At 44.5% G+C, this 21,548-nt stretch overlaps 1 protein-coding gene across 4 annotated transcripts; it reads right to left on the bottom strand.

Annotated features, from left to right (window-relative positions):
- Positions 1–5,380: 5,380 nt before the first annotated feature.
- Positions 5,381–21,273, bottom strand: ykt6.S (YKT6 v-SNARE homolog S homeolog). Of its 4 annotated transcripts, none has more exons than XM_018254134.2 (8): positions 20,945–21,273; positions 20,607–20,715; positions 19,443–19,525; positions 18,104–18,204; positions 16,797–16,901; positions 9,271–9,336; positions 6,987–7,088; positions 5,381–6,524 (listed from the first exon to the last, which is right to left on the bottom strand). In XM_018254134.2, exons 2-8 carry the CDS (start codon positions 20,708–20,710, stop codon positions 6,489–6,491), a joined length of 597 nt encoding a protein of 198 aa, XP_018109623.1. In that variant the 5' UTR covers positions 20,711–20,715; positions 20,945–21,273; the 3' UTR covers positions 5,381–6,488.
- Between the last annotated feature and the right edge of the window lie 275 nt (positions 21,274–21,548).

Genomic DNA, 21,548 nt, shown 5'->3' with positions numbered 1-21,548 from the left:
AATACCCAGAGGTGTGTGACATTCATCCAGCAACTGGATTAGACGAGTGCGAAGCTGAGGAGATAGCCAGAGTATGAGAACTAAAACGTCATTGAGTTTCCCTGGTGGCCATCTTCCCCTTGGTCACTGCCCCAGTCTAGATCTGAAGAGTAATAATGGGACAAAAACATCAGTACAATGAGTGAGGGGGTCCCGGCATGTGAGTTAGTGGCAGGCCGGGTGGGTAAAAGGTACGTAAGAAAATAAGATAGATTGCCGAAAGAATGCAATTTGACCAAGAATGGCCCCCGGCTACAGTCGGAAGAATGGCGTCTTCTCTTAACCGAGAAGAGAGGGTTGCTACATGATAAGGGTCTTGTAGAGACCGCTGAAGTTTAAAGTTGTTAAATGCTTATATAAAGAATAATCGAATCAAATAGTAAAGTTAAAGTGATGTATTAGAAGCTCTAGTCCTACAAGAGTTGAGTGGTTGTTACTCATATGGCATACATAGAGCCGTCAGCCCCCTTTGCTGGGAATGCTTCCCAAAATAGAAATCAAAGAGAAGAACAAGAAAAGCTGCTAGCAGAAGGGTTAAGTTAGAAAAATAGAGAATAGTACGAAGAGACAATTCATCTTTCAGTGCTGAAAACAGCAGCGCTGATACAGGCAGTTCTCAGCCCCACAGCCTAGCTCTACCCCGCCCATACAGTACAAACTAGAGAAGAGGGGGGGAGAGGCGGGGGCACACACACACACAGCACCAAATCTTAGAAGGATTTTTCAAGACGTTTCACAACCCCGTACTAATCCACTCAAATTTGGACATGAACTCTTGTTTATCCATAGTGCCCATAAACCTAATTGGACTGATATGTTAGTTGTAATCAAACATGTGTGTGGTCCAGCGGATTACCAACATCTGCTAGCTAAAATGAATTGGGACATTAACCCTGCTGACCCAGCCCAAGTAGGGGTCCCGTATTTACACAAGCTGCCTTTCTTATCATTGCCCCCATCCCTGACAGTTGCATAGGTAGAGAGATCCTTTGTAAACTAGGGCGCACCATATACTGTAATCGGGATGCAGTATTTGTGTCTGTCCCACTTCAGTAAGTGTCTGAGATGACTAATGCCCCAGATACAGCAAATCTTCTGTCACTAAAAGAAATGTCTAAGGAGGAACCTACCTCCTGAATTACAATGTGTTCTAGGTGATGTATGGGCTTTATCACCGACGAAATTTTAGTTGATGTCATCCATCCCACCTGTGTCCAAACAAGTTATGTTATTGCATCCCATCCGGAAAGAGCATCCCAGTGCCTAATCCGACTACCAAAACAGGTTGCAGTCATTATGTACCAAGCCCATATCGGGTTCTTTGACCCTGTAGCACAAGGTAATGCCCATGTTGATGTAGCTGCGAAGCAGGCAGCATTGTATAATAAAATGTTTAAAGCATGTGTTGTAAAAGAACCAACTCTGTTGTTTTATCAGCCCTTCAGGACCAAGTGGAGCCTGAAGAGAAGGAACATTGACTTAAAGACGGGTGCACACAAACTCCCAGTGGTGATGTTTCTGTTTGCCGTTTAGGCGATTGCCCTGTTGCACCCCCTGCTCTGTTACCATATTTGGTTGCTGCCTCACATGGTCTCACCCACATTTCAAAAGGGGGGAGGTGTGATGCAGTATCAAGAGTGTGGTTTGCCCTGGGTTCTCATCTATCGCAGCCAAATATGTACACTCAATGTACCCATTTCAGATATTGCAGATAGATTACATATTCTCTTGACAACACTAAAGTTGTAAATGACACAACCTATGAATCCGGTGTGGAATTCTGTGAGCAAATTAAACCTGGGCACAGAATAGGTTGGCTGATCAGGCTATAAGCATTCAGGACATCAACCAAGATTAGGCGGAATCCGTGGAGAAATACAAGGTCCGCATGATGCAGATGTTCTATGTGATGAACAACCTCATATCAAGGACATACCTTGCTCCCAGGATAACCACTATTACCAGGAACTATAGCGCATCCTTTGCGATATGTGCTAAATGTAACCCAGGACGGTTGGAGAAAACCTCCATCAAAACATTTAGCTAAGCCTTTATATCCCTTCCAGAGGATCCAGATCGACCACATCCAAATGTCAAAGAGTGGAAAATTCGAATATGCTCTGGTGATCATTGAGATGTTTTCCGGCCAGAAGCGTACACAGTGACTAATATGACCACCAAGACTACCGCAAAGAAATTACACTCAGAAGTAGTATGTCACTATGGAATACCGGAAGTGATAGAGAGTGAACAACGCCGATGTTACCAAACAAATTTGGACAGCCTTGGGAGTGACTCTTCACTACCACACGCCTTATCATCCTCAGAATAGTGGAAAGGTGAAAAGGATGAATATACTGTAAAGAAAAGAAAAAAAAATGGCGCAAGACTCCGGAATGCAGTGGCCAGACAGCCTGCCTATTGCTCTGTTCAGTGTCAGATACACACCAAGGGGGGACCATAAATTGTCCCCCTTTTGAAATTCTGTTTGTGTCAGCCCCCAGGTTAGGGTGTTATTTTCCCCAACAATTACATTTACAATCAAATGTATTGACTGACTTTGTATCTCAATTAACCAGTGAACTAACAAGAGTGCATGCTCAGGTTTCCTTCTATTCCAGATCCCTCTCTTGCCACAGGTACTCACAGCCTCAAGCTACGAGATTGGGTCCTAGTCAAGAAGTTTCTGAGAAAGCACTGTTTGGAGCCCAGATTTGATGGCCCCTTCCAAGTTCTCCTTACCACAGCTACTTCAGTGAAGCTAGAAGGAAAACCCACCTGGATCCATGCCTCACACTGCAAGAAAGCAGATGCACCTAAGGAACCAGATATTGCTCTATATCCTTTACCTACTGCCCTGGGACTAGCCCAGGAGGTGGCAATACGCAAGACAAGTGCAGGACTCACACAATTCTGGTATAACTCCTCTAACACCCATGTAGCAACTTACACCCTTAGTGTTTGTGACATATCAAAGTCATGGCACTTATCTCAGACTCCTCACCTGGATGACTGGTTGGAAGAAAGTGCTTGTTGAAATAGGTGTAGTTCTGCTAATAGTTATTACTCTCTGTGCTCTAATATTTTGCTGTTTCACTCCCTGTATTCGCGAACTTTGTCTTGCCTCTAACTCTACTCCTACCTTTGTCCTATCCACACCTACTTTCTACGTAGGCTCTGATATCCATGCCGATGCCCATGATATACACGAGGATAGCGATAATGAATCTGATCCTGCCCTCATTGATGCCCTTCAGTCACTCCCTTACATTCCGACAATTGTACTTTCCCAATACATTCCCATGACCCCACCCACTCCCACCCCCTCCCTCGCTTAGTCTAAGGACAGTGCTGTTAGCTAAGCTGGAAGGGTTAGTCACTGATTTTGTGCCGGTCTCTCCAGACCACGCTGAAGCATCATACCCACCACTAGTGTGTACTCCCTCTGGAGCAACTTACTAACTTCTATCTAGGTAGGGACAGCAAAATAGACGTTTTTAGGGGGGATTGTGGTGGACTGGTCAGTTTATTCTGTGTGCTCTCATTTAAAAAGTCTATTTTACTGCCATACTGCGTGTGTTTTCTATATTTCCTTGCTCAGCTATTTGCAAAACCATATATCGATGCAAGCTAGGAGGAAACTCTTCACAGAAACAGACTCGTGCTAAGAAGGTCACAACGGTTGTGGTTATGCCCCTCTGCACCTGTTTCCTGAAGACGACTGCTAAATTAAAACCGCATAAGGACTTTGTACTTTGTATTTTTTTCCATTTCAAGCTATATAGCTATGAAGTTTGTACTTTTCCTTTGAAGTCATATAGCTAAACCACAAGCTTAGGGGGGTGTCATAACCCCCCCCCCCACCTAGCCTATATAACCTTTTCTGTGCCTTAGAATAAACGTGAAGAAGCATTTTGTATACTGAACAGCTGTGTCAGTGTCATTTCCTTCTTATCAGCTAGCTGAACTTATTCACCACAATTTGGAAGGGACAGATACTCTCAGGACATACTTCTGTCCATAACAATAGTTTGGCATTTTTACATTTCCGCTCAGATGTTCCACAATAGTCACTGGCATTGTTCATTACTTTGCTGTTTAATTGAAAGGATGGAGAATGCATTATTCCCTATATGCACAGCTATTTCAGGAGTAGTAATTGGAGTAACAATAGTTATTTCTATTTTGTACAGTTATGGAATTTCTTATCCAGAAAGCCTTAAATGACTAAAAGACCATCTCCCATCATCCAATTTAGGCAAATAATTATATTATTCTTTTACATATATATATTTTTTTCTTAGAAGCAGAAATCCATGGTTTAATGCCATATGTTGGCTGTCAGCTCTTGTCATCTAATCAAAGTAGCGGGTGCCCATAATATTTCGAGACTATAGGACCATGCTAAAGCACTGGAAATGATGGACATCTAGGATAATTGTCTCAAAGTACCATTTCAATATGTCTGGAAATGACAGCAGCTTGCATACATGTGACAAGTGCATGCACTAGGCGGGGTAATTGCCATAACAGAGGGTAAACGGATACTTCTCACTGATCTACTAAATACTCAGGACCCAGAGCACCCAAACCAGCCTGTGTGCCAGTTTCACTTAGATAATGCACATCTATCCCCTCGGACTACTGAAGGCCCATCACATAAACCTACTTACTGTCCCTTTAAAACATCTCTTCCGGCTCCTGTGTTATTGTTTAAGAGACAGAGCAACCACACTCCCTATTGGGAAGCAAGCAGTAAGCCTGTTATTAAAGGAGCAGTAACATCAAAAAAATGTATTTGTTTTAAAGTAGTCCAAATATAATGCAGTGTCGCCCTGCACTGGTAAAACTGGTGTGTTTGATTCAGAAACACTACATTGTTTATATAATTAAGCTGCTGTGTAGCAATGGGGGCAGCCATTCAAAGGAGAAAAGTCTCAGGTTACAGATAAGCTCTGTAGAATATAATGGTGTTATCTGTTATCCACTATTTAACCTGTGCCATATAGACTTTTTTCAATTTCCCCCATTGCTACACAGCAGCTTGTTTATATGAACTATAGTAGTGTTTCTGAAGCAAACACATCCGTTTTACCAGTGCAGGGCAACAGTGCATTACACTTTAATGTTTTGGTGTTACTGTTCCTTTAGGGTCAGGGCACACAGGCAGATTCAGGGAGATTAGTCGCCCAGCGACAAATCTCCTCTTCTTCGGGGCGACTAATCTCCCAGAACTGCCTCCCCGCCGGCTAAAATGTGTGCCCTGACCCTTAAGAGGTTTAGTAGGTTCAGTGAGATAAGTAACACTGATTATTCTTATGTAAGTCCACACACGCAAATGTTTCATACAGAAATGTCCAGCCAATCTTTATTAAAATACAGTTTTGAATTAAGAGGGTCATGAAAACCATCATATTGGGTGGGAAGAAATCAGTAAAACAACAGAACACTGACTTACAATAATAACTTATCTATACATTTTGAATGCCGCCCCCTCCCAAGTGGGCATTAAATATTTGGTCTTCCGGAGTGGCCTGAAATGAATTGGCTGCAGCATGGTCAACCATTCAGGAACTGGAGTATAAAAGGGTTAAAGCACGTCCCAGGGAGACTGAGGTTTGTTATAGTCATGGCACTTCCAATTTGTCGTTTCATTGCTTCAGCCGAGCAGTCCCAATTAAAAAACAAAAAAAGCAGCAAACCCTGTCTTTAGTGGTGAATGGGTAATGCGCTCAATATAATACGGAGATTTCTCTGGTTAACAAGTGGTTAAAGCAAACAACAAGAAAATTGTATTTCCCATAGGTAGGAAGGTGTTAAAGACAAGAAAGCAGGGTTAAACGGTCACCACATCTCCAGCAGGGAGGCAACTTTGGGATTGAAATATTTTCTGGAACCCCCCTCCCATTATAATGTTCCCACCTCCATGTTTATGGGTTTAAAGCAAAGGGATTTGCATACTGTGGGGGAGTAAACAATGAACAAGGACATCTCCCAGAGCACAGAATTACGCAGCATAATTACACACCGTACGAGGATTATAACGTAAGACTTGTTTGTAGCTGCATCAGATCCAGAGCCTGGGGGAAGGCTGGCTATATATGGGATACTCAGTATTAACATTCATGTCACATGTTTACTCTGCATAGAGAAAGCCAGTTTTATCAGAGATCACCGGTCAGATCATTCCTCCAAGTACTGAGGTATGCCAACTTGTGTAAGGGAAAGGAATGGGGGAGGGGTCTTGTAATATAAATGACACACATCAACACAGACAACATTAAAAAAATTGTCCCTCGTTAGCACTTGAAGAAAGGGGAACTGACCCAGGGAAGCAGTATTTATAATCTGCACCCCTTAAAGAAAAGGGGGACAGGACACTGCACGATTGGTGCTTGAGCCCCTGATATTATATTGTTTATCCATTGTATCTGCCTGCTGATCTTACATCACATGATGTCGCAGCACGAGTTCTGCTTCCGCGCCTGGAGAAAAGCAAGAGAATAAACCAATCAGTGCCATATTAACAGTAAAACAGACTGTCATAGTTGTGAGTACATTCGATTTTATTAGAGTAAAAAAAGAATTCACATATATTCGACCTTTGATAAATGACCCCCCCCCCCCAAGTGTCTACTTCTCTCCCGTGTGGAATTGAACATGTGATGTGGTTGCTAGGAACAGTGGCCCTAGCAAATCCAATCTAAAGAAAATGTCTACCAAACAGATCGAATGTTTAACTGAAACGGGAGAGAATATTTTTCTGTAGAATCTTGTAGTTGAATAAATGGAGGGCCTTCACTTATCCATACATGTGATAGACTTCATTTAGTATCTTAAGGCATCCAGTTCAAGCCCAATAAAAGGTTAAACATCACTGCTCCTCTCCCTAAATATTATCCTGATTATTACAACGTAACTGTAGAATCTTAGACTGCAGCACTTACAGTTTTGTAGAAGGCCTTTGACTGTGTTCCCAGGACCTCAGATTTACTGACTAGGTCATCCAGTTTCTCTCCACGTTGTAATAATGATTCCATGGTGTTGTGCTGGGGGAAGCAGGGACATCATCATTAGACACACAAAATCATTGTAACATGTAAGGTGGGAAGGGCTTTTGGGTCAGACGATTAATGCATGATTAAAATAAATTGTTTGTCAATTATTTTGTAATACTTTTTTTTTTATTTTTTTAAAGGGCCACTAAATTGTAAGGAGCTTTTCAAAAAGTTGATGCAGAATGAGAATGCATTATTTACTTTTACTTTCTTTTAAGCTGTTTGATAATTTTTTTTTTTTTAGGCAGGATTCATGCCGTCAAAGGCCACAGTGTTTCACTTATGGGGGCAGATTCACTAAGATCCGAAGTTGTGCCGGCGATAGCTTCGCCACACTCCGCTGCAGTTCGCCAGGCATAGTTTCGCCAGCACTACGCAAATTCACTAAAATGCGAAGTTGCACTCAGGGAGGCGAACAGTAGCGAAGTTGCGCTATGGTTAATTCGTTAAGGAAAGCAAAGTTACGCTAGCGATGCCTAATTTGCATACGTCGCCAAGTTAAAGTACAGTGGACGTATATGTAGCAGCAAATACATTACACTACACAAGCCTGGGAAAGCTTCATAAATTAAAATAGAGTTGTTATTTTGCCCTGTACATGAGCCCACTGTATAGTTTATGTGCCATATGTTAGGAAATGTAGGAGGGAAGGAGGGTACCCCCAAAAAAATGTACGCTCTTTTTCAGCCTATCACCCTTAAAAAAGGAAAAGACACCAGCGTTTTTTGGGACTTAGAAAAAATGTAAACTTTTTTTAAAGCAATCCCTATCTACTCTATTGCACTTCGCCTGGTCTCAGTTGGCGAAGGCAAGTCTGGCGCAAGAGTTAACGTTCATGAAAATCCGCAAGTTAGTGAATTAGCATAGTTACGTTCCTTCGCCATAGCGCAACTTCGCTTGGCGTAAGGGTGCGAAGTAGCACTAGAGTAGGTCCACTTTGCTAACGAATTTACGCCAGCGCCCGTTATTAAATCGGTGAAGTAACGAAATGACGTCACGCTGGCGAATTTGCGCTAGCGTTAGCCACTTCGCACTTTAGTGAATTTGCCCCATGGTCTTTAGAGGGCCTTCGTAAAAATGGCTTTTGCCGTTGGCAATAGGTGTACACATAAAATGTAAACTACAGCTGTAATTATTAATAGATAATAAAGCAATTACATTTATGGAATATTATACAAAGGGTTAAAACTAGAAAATGAAGGTGGGGAACGACACTTTTAAAGGAGAACTAAACCCAAAAAATGTATATGGCTAAAACTGCCATGTTTTATATACTGAACTCATTGCACCAACCAAAAGTTTCAGCTTCTCAAAAGCAGCAATGATCCAGGACTTCAAACTTGTCACAGGGGTCACCATCTTGGAAAGTGTCAGCGACACTCACATGTTCAGTGGGCTCTGAGCAGCTGTTGAGAAGCTAAGTTTAGGGGTCGTCACTAATTATCCAGCAGAAAATGATGTTGGCCTGTAATATAAGCTGATGCTACAGGGCTGATTATTAAATTCGGATGCTAATTGCACTGGTTTCTGTGGTGCCATGTAGTAATGATCTGTATTAATTACTAATCAGCCTTATATTGTGACATTTCTATTCTATGTGTACTGTATATTGTGAGTCTGTCCCTAAGCTCAGTAAGTGACAGCTGCACAGAGCATGGGCAGTGAATCAACAGAAAAGAAGATGGAGAGCTACTGGGGCATCTTTGGAGACACAGATCTTTACTACTAAAGGGCTGTAGTTGACTGGGGCTGGTACACAAGCCCAAAACATAATGTACAACATTTCTAGCTACTTCTTTAGTTTGACTTTCCTTGTCCTTTAAGAGGAAGAGAAACAAAAGAAGGAACCAAGAGCCTTCTATACCTGTAGGCCACCACAAATCACACGTTGGGGGTGAAGTTATGATCACACAAGCACAATTCTTGACTTGAATACACAAACTTGAGCTTGACACCCACCATATGTACATGAATACCGGTCATTCCTGTCTTTCACTGGAGGATGGTGTAGGCTGGGTTTAGAGGCAAGAGCTAGTCACTGTGCAGAGCAAACTTTGAGCCTTTCCTCACATTACCATCTTAAAAAGTAAATCTATAAATTCTGCTAGTAGCTCCTTTTGGTTTAGATTTAGTGTCTTTTAATTTGTAGGCTAATTATTGTGCATAATCTTACCAGTATAATTTTGGTCTCATCCAGCTCAGCCTGTACTTTACTCATTGGATCTGCATCTCGAGGGTTCTGAAACATATACACAAACAGGTTGTAATTGTAAACACTCAGCAGTTCACTGTATTTCTTAACGAGATAAATAAGTACAAGCAAGGCAAAAAAAAAACAAAACAAAAAAAACATTAACAAATACAGGCAATTACTTTTTAAAATGGATCATCACCTATTAAATCTAGTAATTGATACGATAGTGCTGTCCACTTATTTCATTCAATAGGCAGATGACCAGATATATAACATTTTAATGTGCCAAATCAAAGCTGGGCAATCCTAATTGATCTTAACTTTCTTGCAGTGGCTTGGTTTATTATAAAAATGTATTTACGGTAACTAGAAAAGTCAACATTGTTAGAGAAGAGTTCAGATATTCATGCATGTATGTTATCTACCTGTGCCATATACGCTGTAGGCACTGGAGTTGCATGAATAAGCAACATAAACATTGTGTTAAAATAGTCCGACTGTCACTGGGCGCATGTAAGTTCGGTAGCCAGACAGATCTTCAGTGGAAAAAATTGTGTTTTATTTTTAAGCAAATGCAGAAATCAATGTTTGCAAAGATGCAGCATACACTTTCACCAGCAGGGGGTCAGCAGTAACCCTGCAAGCACACACCTGAGCTCCAGAACAACCTCTCACAAAACAGGATTTTTTGATACTCACCGTTAAATCTGTTTCTCTGTAGTCGATAAGGGGGGGGGACACAGGGACAGATGGGGTTAAGCTCCACCCTCTAGGAGGCAGGACACTTAGAATAAAAAAGAAAGGGGCGTGCCAAGACCATGGCTTAACCCAACCTAGTAATAAACCATTCAGTTAGTACCAAAGCGACTGCTAAAGATAAACAAGAAACTGCAGAACTGGTAAACAGGAAAACATTTCACTTTTGGACCAATAGATCCAACTTGCTGAAGGGCGGGAAGCCCTGTGTCCCCCTTATCGACTACAGAGAAACAGATTTAACGGTGAGTATCAAAAAATCCTGTTTTCTCTGTCGTCTCAAGGGGGACACAGGGACAGATGGGGACTTAACAAAGCAGCCCCAACAAAAGAAGCAGGGAGGGAGCGAGACAATGACACATTATTGCACCACAGAGTGCAACACCTTACGACCAAAGGAGGCTTCGGCCGAGGAAAACGTGTCGAGACAATAGAATTTTGTAAATGTGTGTACAGAAGACCAGGTAGCCGCTCTGCAGATCTGGTCCAAAGAGGCCGAGTTGCGCCATGCCCAGGAAGCTCCCACGGATCTTGTAGAGTGGGCTCGAACACCTTCTGGGGGCGACTTACCTTTGGCTAAATAGGCCTTCACGATGGTTTCCCGGAGCCATCGGGCAATAGAAGACTTGGACGTAGCCAAGCCCCTCCGAGTCCCTGTGGGCAGAACGAACAGGGACTGTGAACGGCGGAAGGACTTGGATCTGTCCAGATACCACCGGAGCGCTCTGACTACATCCAAACCATGAAGTCTTCGTTCCTTGTCATTCTTGGGATCCGGACACAGGGACGGTACCACAATCTCCTGGTTGATGTGAAAGGACGTCACCACCTTGGGTAGGAATGATGGAACCGTGCGGAGTACGGCCTTGTCTCTGTGAAAAACAAGGAAGGGCGGATCACAGGATAGTGCGCAGAGCTCCGAAACACGTCTCGCAGAAGAGATCGCCACAAGAAAAACCACCTTCCGAGTGAGCCAGTCATTGGAAACTGATGCTAGAGGTTCAAAGGGAGGATCTAAAAGAGCATCCAGAACAATATTGAGATCCCAACTCGGAGTCGGAGAGCGGAAAGGAGGAGCAACATGAGCCACTCCTTGGAGAAAAGTACGGACTAAGTCATCCAAGGCCAAACGGGATTGAAGCAACACCGAGAGAGCTGACACCTGCACCTTCAAGGAGCTGAGTTTCAGGCCCAACTGCAAACCCCTCTGAAGCAAGGACAAAACTCGAGGGATGACACAGTGCATGAAGGAAGAATCTGCAGAGGGGACGGCGGTTTCCCTGCACCAGGTCCAGTAGTTACGCCAAACTCTGTGATAGGCCTTGGAAGAAGTAGCCTTGCGGGACTTCAACATGGTGATGATAACATCTTCCGCTATCCCCTTTCGTCTCCAGATGGCGGCCTCAACAGCCATCCCGTCAAAGCGAAGAGGCCCGGATTGTGATGAGCAATGGGGCCTTGAAGAAGCAGGTCGGTCCGCGGGGCCAGTCGCAGAGGTTGTGCGACGGACATCTCCTGAAGATCCAAGAACCAAGTTCTCCGGGGCCAAAAAGGGGCTATCACGATCGCGGTGACGTGAGACTGCCTGATCTTTTTCAGCACCCGAGGAAGCATGGGAAGAGAAGGGAAGACGTAGGCGAGGTCGAAGTGCCAGGTCTGTGTCATGGCATCTATGCCCACTGCCAGAGGATCGCGTGAGCGAGCGAAGAAGTTGGGCACCTTGCGATTGACTCTGGACGCCATTAAATCGATCTCGGGAACCCCCCAATGACGGACGATCTCCGCAAATGTTTCCGGGTGAAGCTCCCACTCTCCTGGATCTAGGAGGTGCCGACTGAGAAAATCGGCCCTGGTGTTGTCCACTCCCGGAATGTGAATGGCGGAAAGCCTTACGGAACTGGCCTCCGCCCAGAGTAGAATCTGTTGCACTTCTGCCAAGGCGGCCTTGCTGCGGGTTCCACCCTGTCTGTTGATGTATGCGACGGTTGTGGAATTGTCGCTCTGCACCCGAACAGCCTTGGCCTGGAGGATGTGCGACCAGTGTCTGAGAGAGAGTTTTACCGCCCTTAGCTCCAGTATGTTGATGGAGAGTTTGGACTCCTCGGGAGACCATAGACCTTGTGCGGACCGACTGCCCCACGTTGCTCCCCAGCCCAGAAGGCTGGCATCCGTGGTTATCACTAGCCAATCCGGAGTCGCCCAGGACTGTCCCCCTGACAGGCTGGATGGTCTGAGCCACCAAAGGAGAGACTCCCGTGTCGAGGTGAGAAGCGAGATTCTCTGCGATAGGGGTCCCCCTTTCCATGTGGTCAGAATGTTGGATTGAAGCGGACAAAGATGCAATTGTGCGAAGGGGACCGCTTCGATTGAAGAAACCATGAGTCCGAGAACCTTCATAAGTAGGTGAATGGTGGGCCTGGAGGTCCGAAGTAAGAGTTGCACTTGAGTTCGGATCTTCTCCTGTTTCTCCGAGGGGAGACTCACTCTCTGCGTACGAGTGTTGAACTCGAGACCCAGAAAAATCATCCTGTGACTGGGAATGAGATTGGACTTCTTCCAATTGATGGTCCATCCGAAGTCCTGTAGTAAAGAAACGGCCTTCTGAAGATCCTGTTCGCTCTTGTCTTTCGTCCTGGCCTTCAGGAGCAGATCGTCCAAATAGGGCGTCACCGATATGCCTGGAGACGTAGGGCTGCTGCGGACACCGCCATGAGCTTGGTGAAGACCCTGGGGGCTGAGGAAAGACCGAAGGGGAGCGCCACAAATTGGTAATGCCGATTCTTGAAGGCGAACCGCAGGAACTGGTGATGAGGTGGCCAAATTGGTACGTGGAGGTAGGCATCCTTGATGTCCAAGGACATCATTCACTGATCTTGTTCCATCCCCCGTATCACAGAGCGAAGGGTTTCCATTTTGAATTTGACCGATCTGATGAATTTGTTGAGGAACTTGAGATCCAACACCGGTCGGAAGGAGCCGTCCCGTTTGGGGACCAGAAACAAATTGGAGTAGAACCCTGAGAATGTCTCTGGAGGAGGCACTGGGATGATTACTCCACTTTGCTCCATCTTGTGGACACAGTCCAGGAAGGCTAGAGCCTTGGCCGAGTTGGTAGGAAGTCTGGACATGAGGAACTTCCGAGGGGGGGGAGAAGAGAAATCCAGATGATAACCCTCCGATATGATCTCGTTTACCCAGGCATCGGAGGAATGCTGGAGCCAGACCTCCCGGAATTGCAGTAGTCTGCCCCCTAAGGACTGCCGCGATTCCGGAGGGGGTGCCCCGTCAGCCTGAGGCAGACTTGTCGGCAGAAGTCTTGTTGTGGAATTTGTTAGTCTTCCATGAAGGACGTCCCTTGTCTGCTTGTTTGGAGCGAAAATTGGAGCGTCTGGGAGGGCTGTATCTTCTAGAAAATCGGGTAGATTGACCCCGAAAATAAAATCTGGACCGGCGGGGCTGTGTGGAAGGCTTGTTCTTAGACTGAGGAAGAAAGGTGCTCTTGCCCCCTGTGGCCTGAGAAATGATTTTCTCAAGTTCCTCACCAAACAGTCGTTGTCCCTTGAAGGGGATCGAAGTAAGGGATTTCTTAGAGCTAGAGTCGGCTGCTACAGCTAGAGCTGAGGTACGCGCTGTGATCTGTGCGGTATCGAGGGTGGCGTCAGACAGGTAGGCGGATGCCTCTGCTATAGAACGCACGGATTCGATAAGGTCGGCCCTGGGAACGCCGTCCTGAATATCGGTGAAGAGAGATTCAGCCCATGCCTGGATGGCTCTGGCTACCCAGGCTGACGCTAGAACAGGGCGAAGGGTCGACCCTGCGGAAGAAAAGACCGCTTTAAGGAAACCCTCAAGACGCCTGTCAGATGGATCCTTAAAGGCTGCCGCGTCGGTAACGGGAAGCGTCGTGGATTTAGACAGTCTGGAAACCGGGGCGTCCACAGTCGGAGGCATTGACCACCTGTCCACCAGATCCCAGATTTCCGTTCAGGGAAAATTCCACTCGTCTTGAACAATGCTGATAAGTTGTTCATGGGAAGGAAAACAGAGAGAAGACTTGTGTTGTCTCTTGAATAGGCTGGTCGTCTGAGACTGTTGTTCCGAGGAAGGAGAGACCTTAAGGACCTCAATGACCCCTTGAATAATACGGTCAATGTCATGCTGAACATCGCGGCCCGCGGTCTCCTCATTGTCCTCCCCTGCTTCCGAAGAAACTTCAGAAGGGAGAAGTTCACCTTCGGAATGAGAGGATTCCCCTCCTGAAGCAGAGTCCTCAGATGGGGTCTGGACACTAGAGTGCCCCTTAGACTTCTCTGATCTCTTGCGTTTGCCGCTGGATTTGTGGTCCAGTTTGGCAAGAGCTTTACCCAGAGTATCTGCAATGGAAGGGAGATTCTGTAAGGAAGCTAAGGACTGGGAAAGCTGAAGCGCCCAAAGAGGGGCTGGAGGTTCCGTAGAGGGTCCGGGAGAGGGATCTGGAAGAGAAACCTCTGGATTGGGGGACCCAGAAGGGTCCGCCGGGGAAGTGTTGCCACTAAGATCAGGATTGGCAACCGTGGCAGAAGCGGAAGACAACCCCTTTTTGCAAGATTTGCAGAGGGGCTCCCCTTGACCTCCTTGGATTTTGGTCTGGCATTTTTTGCAGGCTAAATAGGTAATCTGTGCTGCTGCTTTTGCTGGTGCTCTCCCCCCTGCCCTTGGGAAAAGTCCCCCTGACTTACCCTCTGCCATTGAAGCAGTGTCTGAGGTACCTGCTGAATGGTTGTAGGATTTCTGCTTTGAGTCAGAAAAACAAGGGCTGCAATGCGCTATAATCGGGTAACCGAAGGGTTAACCTATGCGCGTCCTGTAGGGAGAGCTTGACCGCTGTACTGTGGTCCCCCTGAAGAATCCTCGCTGAAGTGCTCAAATGCGAGGAGTAGGCAGCGTGAGAGAAGGAATCGGAGGAAGTCGGAGGAAGTAAACGCCTCCTAGAAAGCGCGCCTAACCATGCGTTTCACCCAGAGCGCAAAAAAACAAAAAAAAACAAAATGGAGCCGGAACGCATGGGGCTGGAACGCATGGCGCTGGAACGCACGGCGCGTCTCCCTTTTCCTCCGCACCACGAGGCAGGCATGGAGCGCCTTAGAAATGGCGGAGGAACAGAGGAGTATTTGCGCTGCCACAGAAACACCTCCCCCGGCCAGTAGAGGAAACCGCAGTGAGCAGTGCAAACAGAGGGGAGGTATAGGGAAGGCGTCTGTCAAGCAAAGACAGAGTTCCTGATAAGGGGAAGAGAGCCAGCAGAGAGAAACCCATTAGACAGGAGGGTCATACTCACAGTTTTAGCCGCACCGGTTAGGCCCTCTGCTCTCCCATCACGGAATGCAGGAATGCCTGGAAGACAAGGCGGTATAGCTGAAGCTAGATAGTGACTCCGGTGGGCATCCCACGTAGGAGGCACACCACAAAGGATACAGGTAACCCTGTTCCGGATGAACACCTCATTTGCCAGTATCCTGGCAAAATAATTCTCGAGATGACTTTGTCCATCCTCCTTGGAAGCAGGACACTTAAAAACTGGATGGTTTATTACTAGGTTGGGTTAAGCCATGGTCTTGGCACGCCCCTTTCTTTTTTATTCTAAGTGTCCTGCCTCCTAGAGGGTGGAGCTTAACCCCATCTGTCCCTGTGTCCCCCTTGAGACGACAGAGAAAGACTTAACACTGACCCCTAATGATTTCAGTCTGCTGCTTTTTATAGGATCCAGACTGCTCTACGCTAACACCATGTGATCAGCATCTACCCTATAAATATTCATTAAGAGAGGCTGCCCACCCCATTAGGAAGTGGCTTCTCTGAGAGCTCTAGGTAAGTGCTTCATTAAACTTTGTACAATCAATTGCACTTTTCATGCACACTCTTGTGAAGTAACATGTAACAAACATAGCTTTCAATATACAATTGTTTTAGCACCATTTTCATGTACTGTCAGCACAGCTGAACTACATGCTTCAAACAAAGTAGGCCTCAGTTTGTTAACCAAACTAGTTTACACCTAAACAAAGTATTTACATAATTATACACATAGCCATTTACACAGTTTACTGGCCAGCAATTAACATTAACAAAAAAAACTATATTCACCCCATCACACCGGCCAAACTAGAATCCTCGATTTGACCTAATTTATCATTGAAAAAACATTTTTCAGGTTTTTATGCCCGAAATGCTCTAATTTTTCGTGAAATCGCTCAAAACCCTTTTTATGTTTTTTTGGACAAAACTCAGTTCAGACCAGGATATGTTCTTCATTGACATCTACAGGACATCAACAGCTTGAAGATGGAGTATTTTTGGATTCCGACTTTTAGCAGCCTTTGGAGTATAAATAAATCATGAAAAATGCTAGTTTTTTTTCCACTAAAAATTTGTATTTAATAGTAAAAAATAAAAAAAATAAAAACTAATTTTTCGAGTTTTTGGCATTCAGACTTGAATAAATAACCCCATGTATGTTGCTCAGAAACTCAGAGCAAAACTGATAATGCTAAATTAGCATGTGGCAGACAGCTCTGCTTGGGTCCACTTGTGACCCGATGGCTGGCCCAAGGGTAGAACAATATGACAGCCTGAGGATATTGGGGAAAAGATCTCCTCATTTGGAGACATGGCAAAAAATGTGTGTGTTTAATCAGAAATATATGATAATGGCTCCACCAAGTTGCCTATTTTTGCAAACTATTAAGTCATGATCGGGAAAGGATTGGTACCTGATACTTGCTGAGGTAAGAATCCAAAGCGTTGTACTGAATGGTGGCGGGAGAACCTGATGGCCAGTCTATCCTGTCTACTTGAGTAGAGAATTCCTCAAGTACCTGCAGAAACAGCAGCAATGAGAATACAACACCAACATATCACAATAAAGCACTAGCACACTCAGCAGCTATTGCAATTATCCCAGCAACACATTTGGGGAAAGTTCACAAACATAGGCACAACAATACAGTGACTCGTGGCCACCAATCAAATGTTTATTTGTGTGCAGCAAAGAAAGCTATAAGCAGATTGGCTGTTTGGGGATACTGGAGTATAGTGGCACCTGTATTTATAGGGTTACTAGAGTATAGTGAATAGAATAGCACCTATGTTTGTGGGGTTACTAGGGTATAGGGGTCAAGTTAAAGGTCAGTTACAGAGAAATTCGAAAAAAGTAAAATTACACCCAAGATGGCCCTGCAAACATGAAAGACAAAGAAGTCTGAGAAAGAGACCGAATGCCATAGCATTATCCAGATTAGAAGAGAAACATACCTTTATAGATTAAGCATACAGGGGCTCAGTTACTAATCCCAGCACTACTTTGCATTAGTGCTGTAACGTACGGCAGTCAGCTTTGCAAAATCTACTGTAAGAAGAACAATGGCATGCTTCTGGCTGCTTTGTTTGAGTGACCTGTAAATCTATGGCACCAGGGATGCACCGAATCCACTATCTTGGATTAAGCCCAACCCCCGAATCCTTCGCAAAAGATTCATCTGAATACTGAACGAATCCTAATTTGCATATGCAAATTAGGGGTGGGAAGGGGAAAACATTCATTACTTGTTTTGTGACAAAGTCATGCGATTTCCCTCACTGCCCCTAATTTGCATATGCAAATTAAGATTTGTTTTGGCCGGGCAGAAGGATTCAGCCAAATCCGAAACCTGCTGAAAAAGGCCGAACCCAGAACCGAATCCTACATTCAGTGCATCCCTAATGGCCACACGTCTATTGACTCAGCTGCTGTCAGCCTGTGTATTTTTGCAGGCTGAGAAAAGTAGATTTGCTCAGTGCCACTACTCCATTGATTTGAATCCAATTAGCCCATGTGCAGTCACACACACAGTGGAGCTCAATCAGAGGTCAGTTTTGGGCTGACCTTAGCCTGTGTGTCCGCACACAGGCTGATCTGATTGAAACCAATGGAGCAGGGGCACTGGGCAGATCTACTTCTCTTAGCCTGCGTGCCCATAGCCTAAAAGGTAACGTCCCTGAATCAGAATGAGAGTAACTTTTCCAATGAATTCCGCATTACCTTTTCAAGCAGGGTGAAGCAGACTCTTGGAGGATACTCATTATCAGCGATCACCACCCCAGCTAGGGAGTCATTTCTTACGTACACATGACACAGGTATTCTGCAGGAAGAGAAGAACTAAGAGTAATTATGTCAGGCGCTGCTGACTGCCCGACCTTTCTCTCAAATCTCTTTTTAAAGCATTGGTTCACATTTAAGTTAGCTTTTAGTATTTTACAGAAAGTCCTTTTCCAAGCAACTATGCAATTGGTCTTATTGTTATAGTTTTTAATTCATTATTCACCTTCCTTTCCTACATCTTGCTCGGTAAGCTTAACATTTTATCATTACTACTTTTTATCCCTTAACTTTCTATTCAGTCCCTATTCTAGTCATATTCCAATCTCTCATTCAAACCTCTGCCTGGTTGCTAATGTAAACAAGACCATAGCAACCAGATAGCTGGGGAAATTCCAAACCGGAGATCTACTGAAAAAAAGAAAAAAAAGGTCCAAACTGCCGTAGAGTATCAGTCTACATGATTTAAGGTGAACTTTTCCTTTAATTAGCAATGGTGTTTAATGTGCGACTCCTTCTTGTGGTCCTTAAAGGGGTGGTTCAGCTTTAAGTTAACTTTTAGTATGTTCTAGAATGGCTAATTCTAAGCAACTTTTCAGTTGGTCTTCGTTTTTTTTGTGTTTTTTTATAGTTTTTGAATTAATTGCCTTCTTCTTCTTCTTCTAAATCTTTCCAGCTTTCAAATGGGTGTCACTGACCACATCTAAAAACAAATATTCTGTATGGCTACAAATGTATTGTTATTGCTACTTTTTATTGCTCATCTTTCTATTCAGGCCTCTCCTAGTCATGTTCCAGTCTCTTATTCAAATCAGTGCATGGTTGCATAGGTATTTTGGACCCTAGCAGATACCAGATAGCTGAAATTGGTAACTGGAGAACTGCTGAATAAAAAACTAAATAACTCAAAAAGCCCAAATAATAAAAAATGAAAACCAATTGCAAATTGTCTAAGAATATCACTTGTCTAAGAAAAAGCACAGGGTACACGGCACATAAACTCTGTAGTATACAATGTTATTCTGCAGTGCTTATCTGTTATCTACTGTGTATCCTCTGATTGTATGGCTGCCCCCATGGCTACACAGCAGCTTGTTTATATAAACTATAGTAGAGTTTATAAAGCAATTACCCCAGTTTTATTAATGTAGGGCAACACTACATAATTTATTCATTATTTAAAAACATTTTTATTTGTTGATGATACTGTTCCTTTAAGCGCTCATACAATCTGGGAGTTATGATTGGGCTTCAAACTCGTGTATAATAAACACCACTGACCTTGCTCCTTCACAGACGACCGGCTTCCTTTATCTGATCGTTCCACAATCAGCTGGCTGGTGAATGCCATAAACTCCTGGATACTGTGGAAAAAGCACAGAAATATGACCATAGAGGTTTGGGCAGAGGATAGTGTGAATGAGGTTTATATTGCTCTATAGTAGCTAAATCTCATGATGCACTATCCACAAAAGCCAACAAGGCCAACTGGCAAGCATAGGTCACAGAGAGAAGTTCTACCCTTTGAGCAGCAGTAATGGCAGATACATTAGACAGCTTTAAGAAAGATCTTGGGAATTGCAGGACTAAATTTACAAGAGAGATTTTCTTTCTTTTTCTGCAGTCAGCTGAAACCAGCTCTGGAGAGGTTTTTGTTCTCCATACTCAAGCAAAAATAAGCTAAAAACAGATCTATTTGTTTAACCTTGGCTACAATGTACGAGGCAACCTATACAGATGTGTTTCCTTCAGAAACACTACTATAGTTCATATAAACAAGCTGCTGTTCAGCAATGGCAGATTTGAAAAAAGGCTATATGGCACAGGTTAAATAGTGGATAACAGATAACACCATTATGTTCTACAGAGTTTATCTGCTGTGTAACCTGAGCCTTTTCTCCTTTGAATGGCTGCCCCCATTGATACACAGCAGTTTATTTATATAAACAATAATAGTGTTTCTGAAGCAAACACACCAGTTTTACTAGTGCAGGGCAACACTGCATTATATTTTTATTACTTTAAAATACTTATTTCTTACTGTTCCTTTAAGGGCATCTATTGTCAGTGTCCTGCAGCTGCCATACGATTATGTTAGGACTGGGAGATTGGGCTGTTACTGCAACTGACCTGGGTGCCATATGAGCCGATATACATGACCCCAAAGCAACCAGCCAAGATCATATATGATGTTGTGAGCAGTGGGTGGGCACTCAGCTTACAGTTTATATGGTTGTGAGCAGAGGATGGGCACCCAGCTTACGGTATATATGATGTGAGCAGAGGGTGGGCACCCAGTTTATATAAAGTTGTGAACAGAGGGTGGGCACCCAGCTTATATATGATGTGAGCAGAGGGTGGGCACCCAGTTTATATAAAGTTGTGAACAGAGGGTGGGCACCCAGCTTATATATGATGTGAGCAGAGGGTGGGCACCCAGCATACCTGGATCTCTGGAAGAAGCTGAAGGAGGAGACATCGTAGGCACTTTTCAGGAGATGGACCTTGTTTTCCCCCTTATAAAGAACACTGAGACTGTAAAGCTTCATGGTGGCTGGAGGGGAGACAAGAGAGGATTGAGGTTAAACAGATACTGACAACAAAAATTAAACTTTTTTACATCTATCATAATATTGCCTTTTCACAGCTACTTATAACTTTGCCATAAAGTAATTGCTAAAGTTTTTTTATTTGGTTTCCATTTAACAGACATAGATGGTCTCAGAGACACTATCACTTAGGAACAAGAACAGACACACACATATGATCACACAGGCACCTACTATCAGCCAACCTGTGGCGCCCCCAGCCGCTGCTCTCTCTGTCCACAACACCGGCGCGTCAGGGCTGCTGGGAACTGTAGTACATCAACAGCTGGCGAGCCACAGGTTGGAGGAGGAGGTCCCTAAGGCAGACAAGGACCGGCTCAGTAACAATTCATGCCAGACAGACCTGTCTCTCGTCTTCTTGTTCGTTCCTCTCTTTCACCTCTCCACCGCGCCTCCCTCCCCCTTTCCGTCTACCGCTACCGCTTTCTTTCCAGGGCAGGAAACGGCCCTTCCCGTTACACGTCACGAAGCGGAAAACCGTCCAGCGCTTAATTTACCCGCTGGGGAAAACTACAGCTCCCAGAGTGCACCGCGGTCCCAACGCGTAAAGCGTCCTGCCCGGAAAGAGAGCTGCGCAGACAGGGTTCCGGAACGGTTGTGCTGCCTAATAGTGATACTAGATGGAGAAAAATGCACTGCTGTTACATTACAGCCCCATTTCGAAGGCAGCATTATTACATCAAAACAGCAGCAACTCATGTCCGCTCATTAACGCCACTCCATACGGCATACCATACATCTGATTCATTTAAAAGAGTCTAAAGGGGTGTCAGGCTGT

The sequence above is a fragment of the Xenopus laevis genome, chromosome 3S (genome assembly GCF_017654675.1).
Source record: "Xenopus laevis strain J_2021 chromosome 3S, Xenopus_laevis_v10.1, whole genome shotgun sequence".
NCBI lineage: Eukaryota > Metazoa > Chordata > Amphibia > Anura > Pipidae > Xenopus > Xenopus laevis.
Note: the sequence above shows the minus strand (reverse complement) of the source record. Positions and strands in the feature narration are given on the sequence as shown.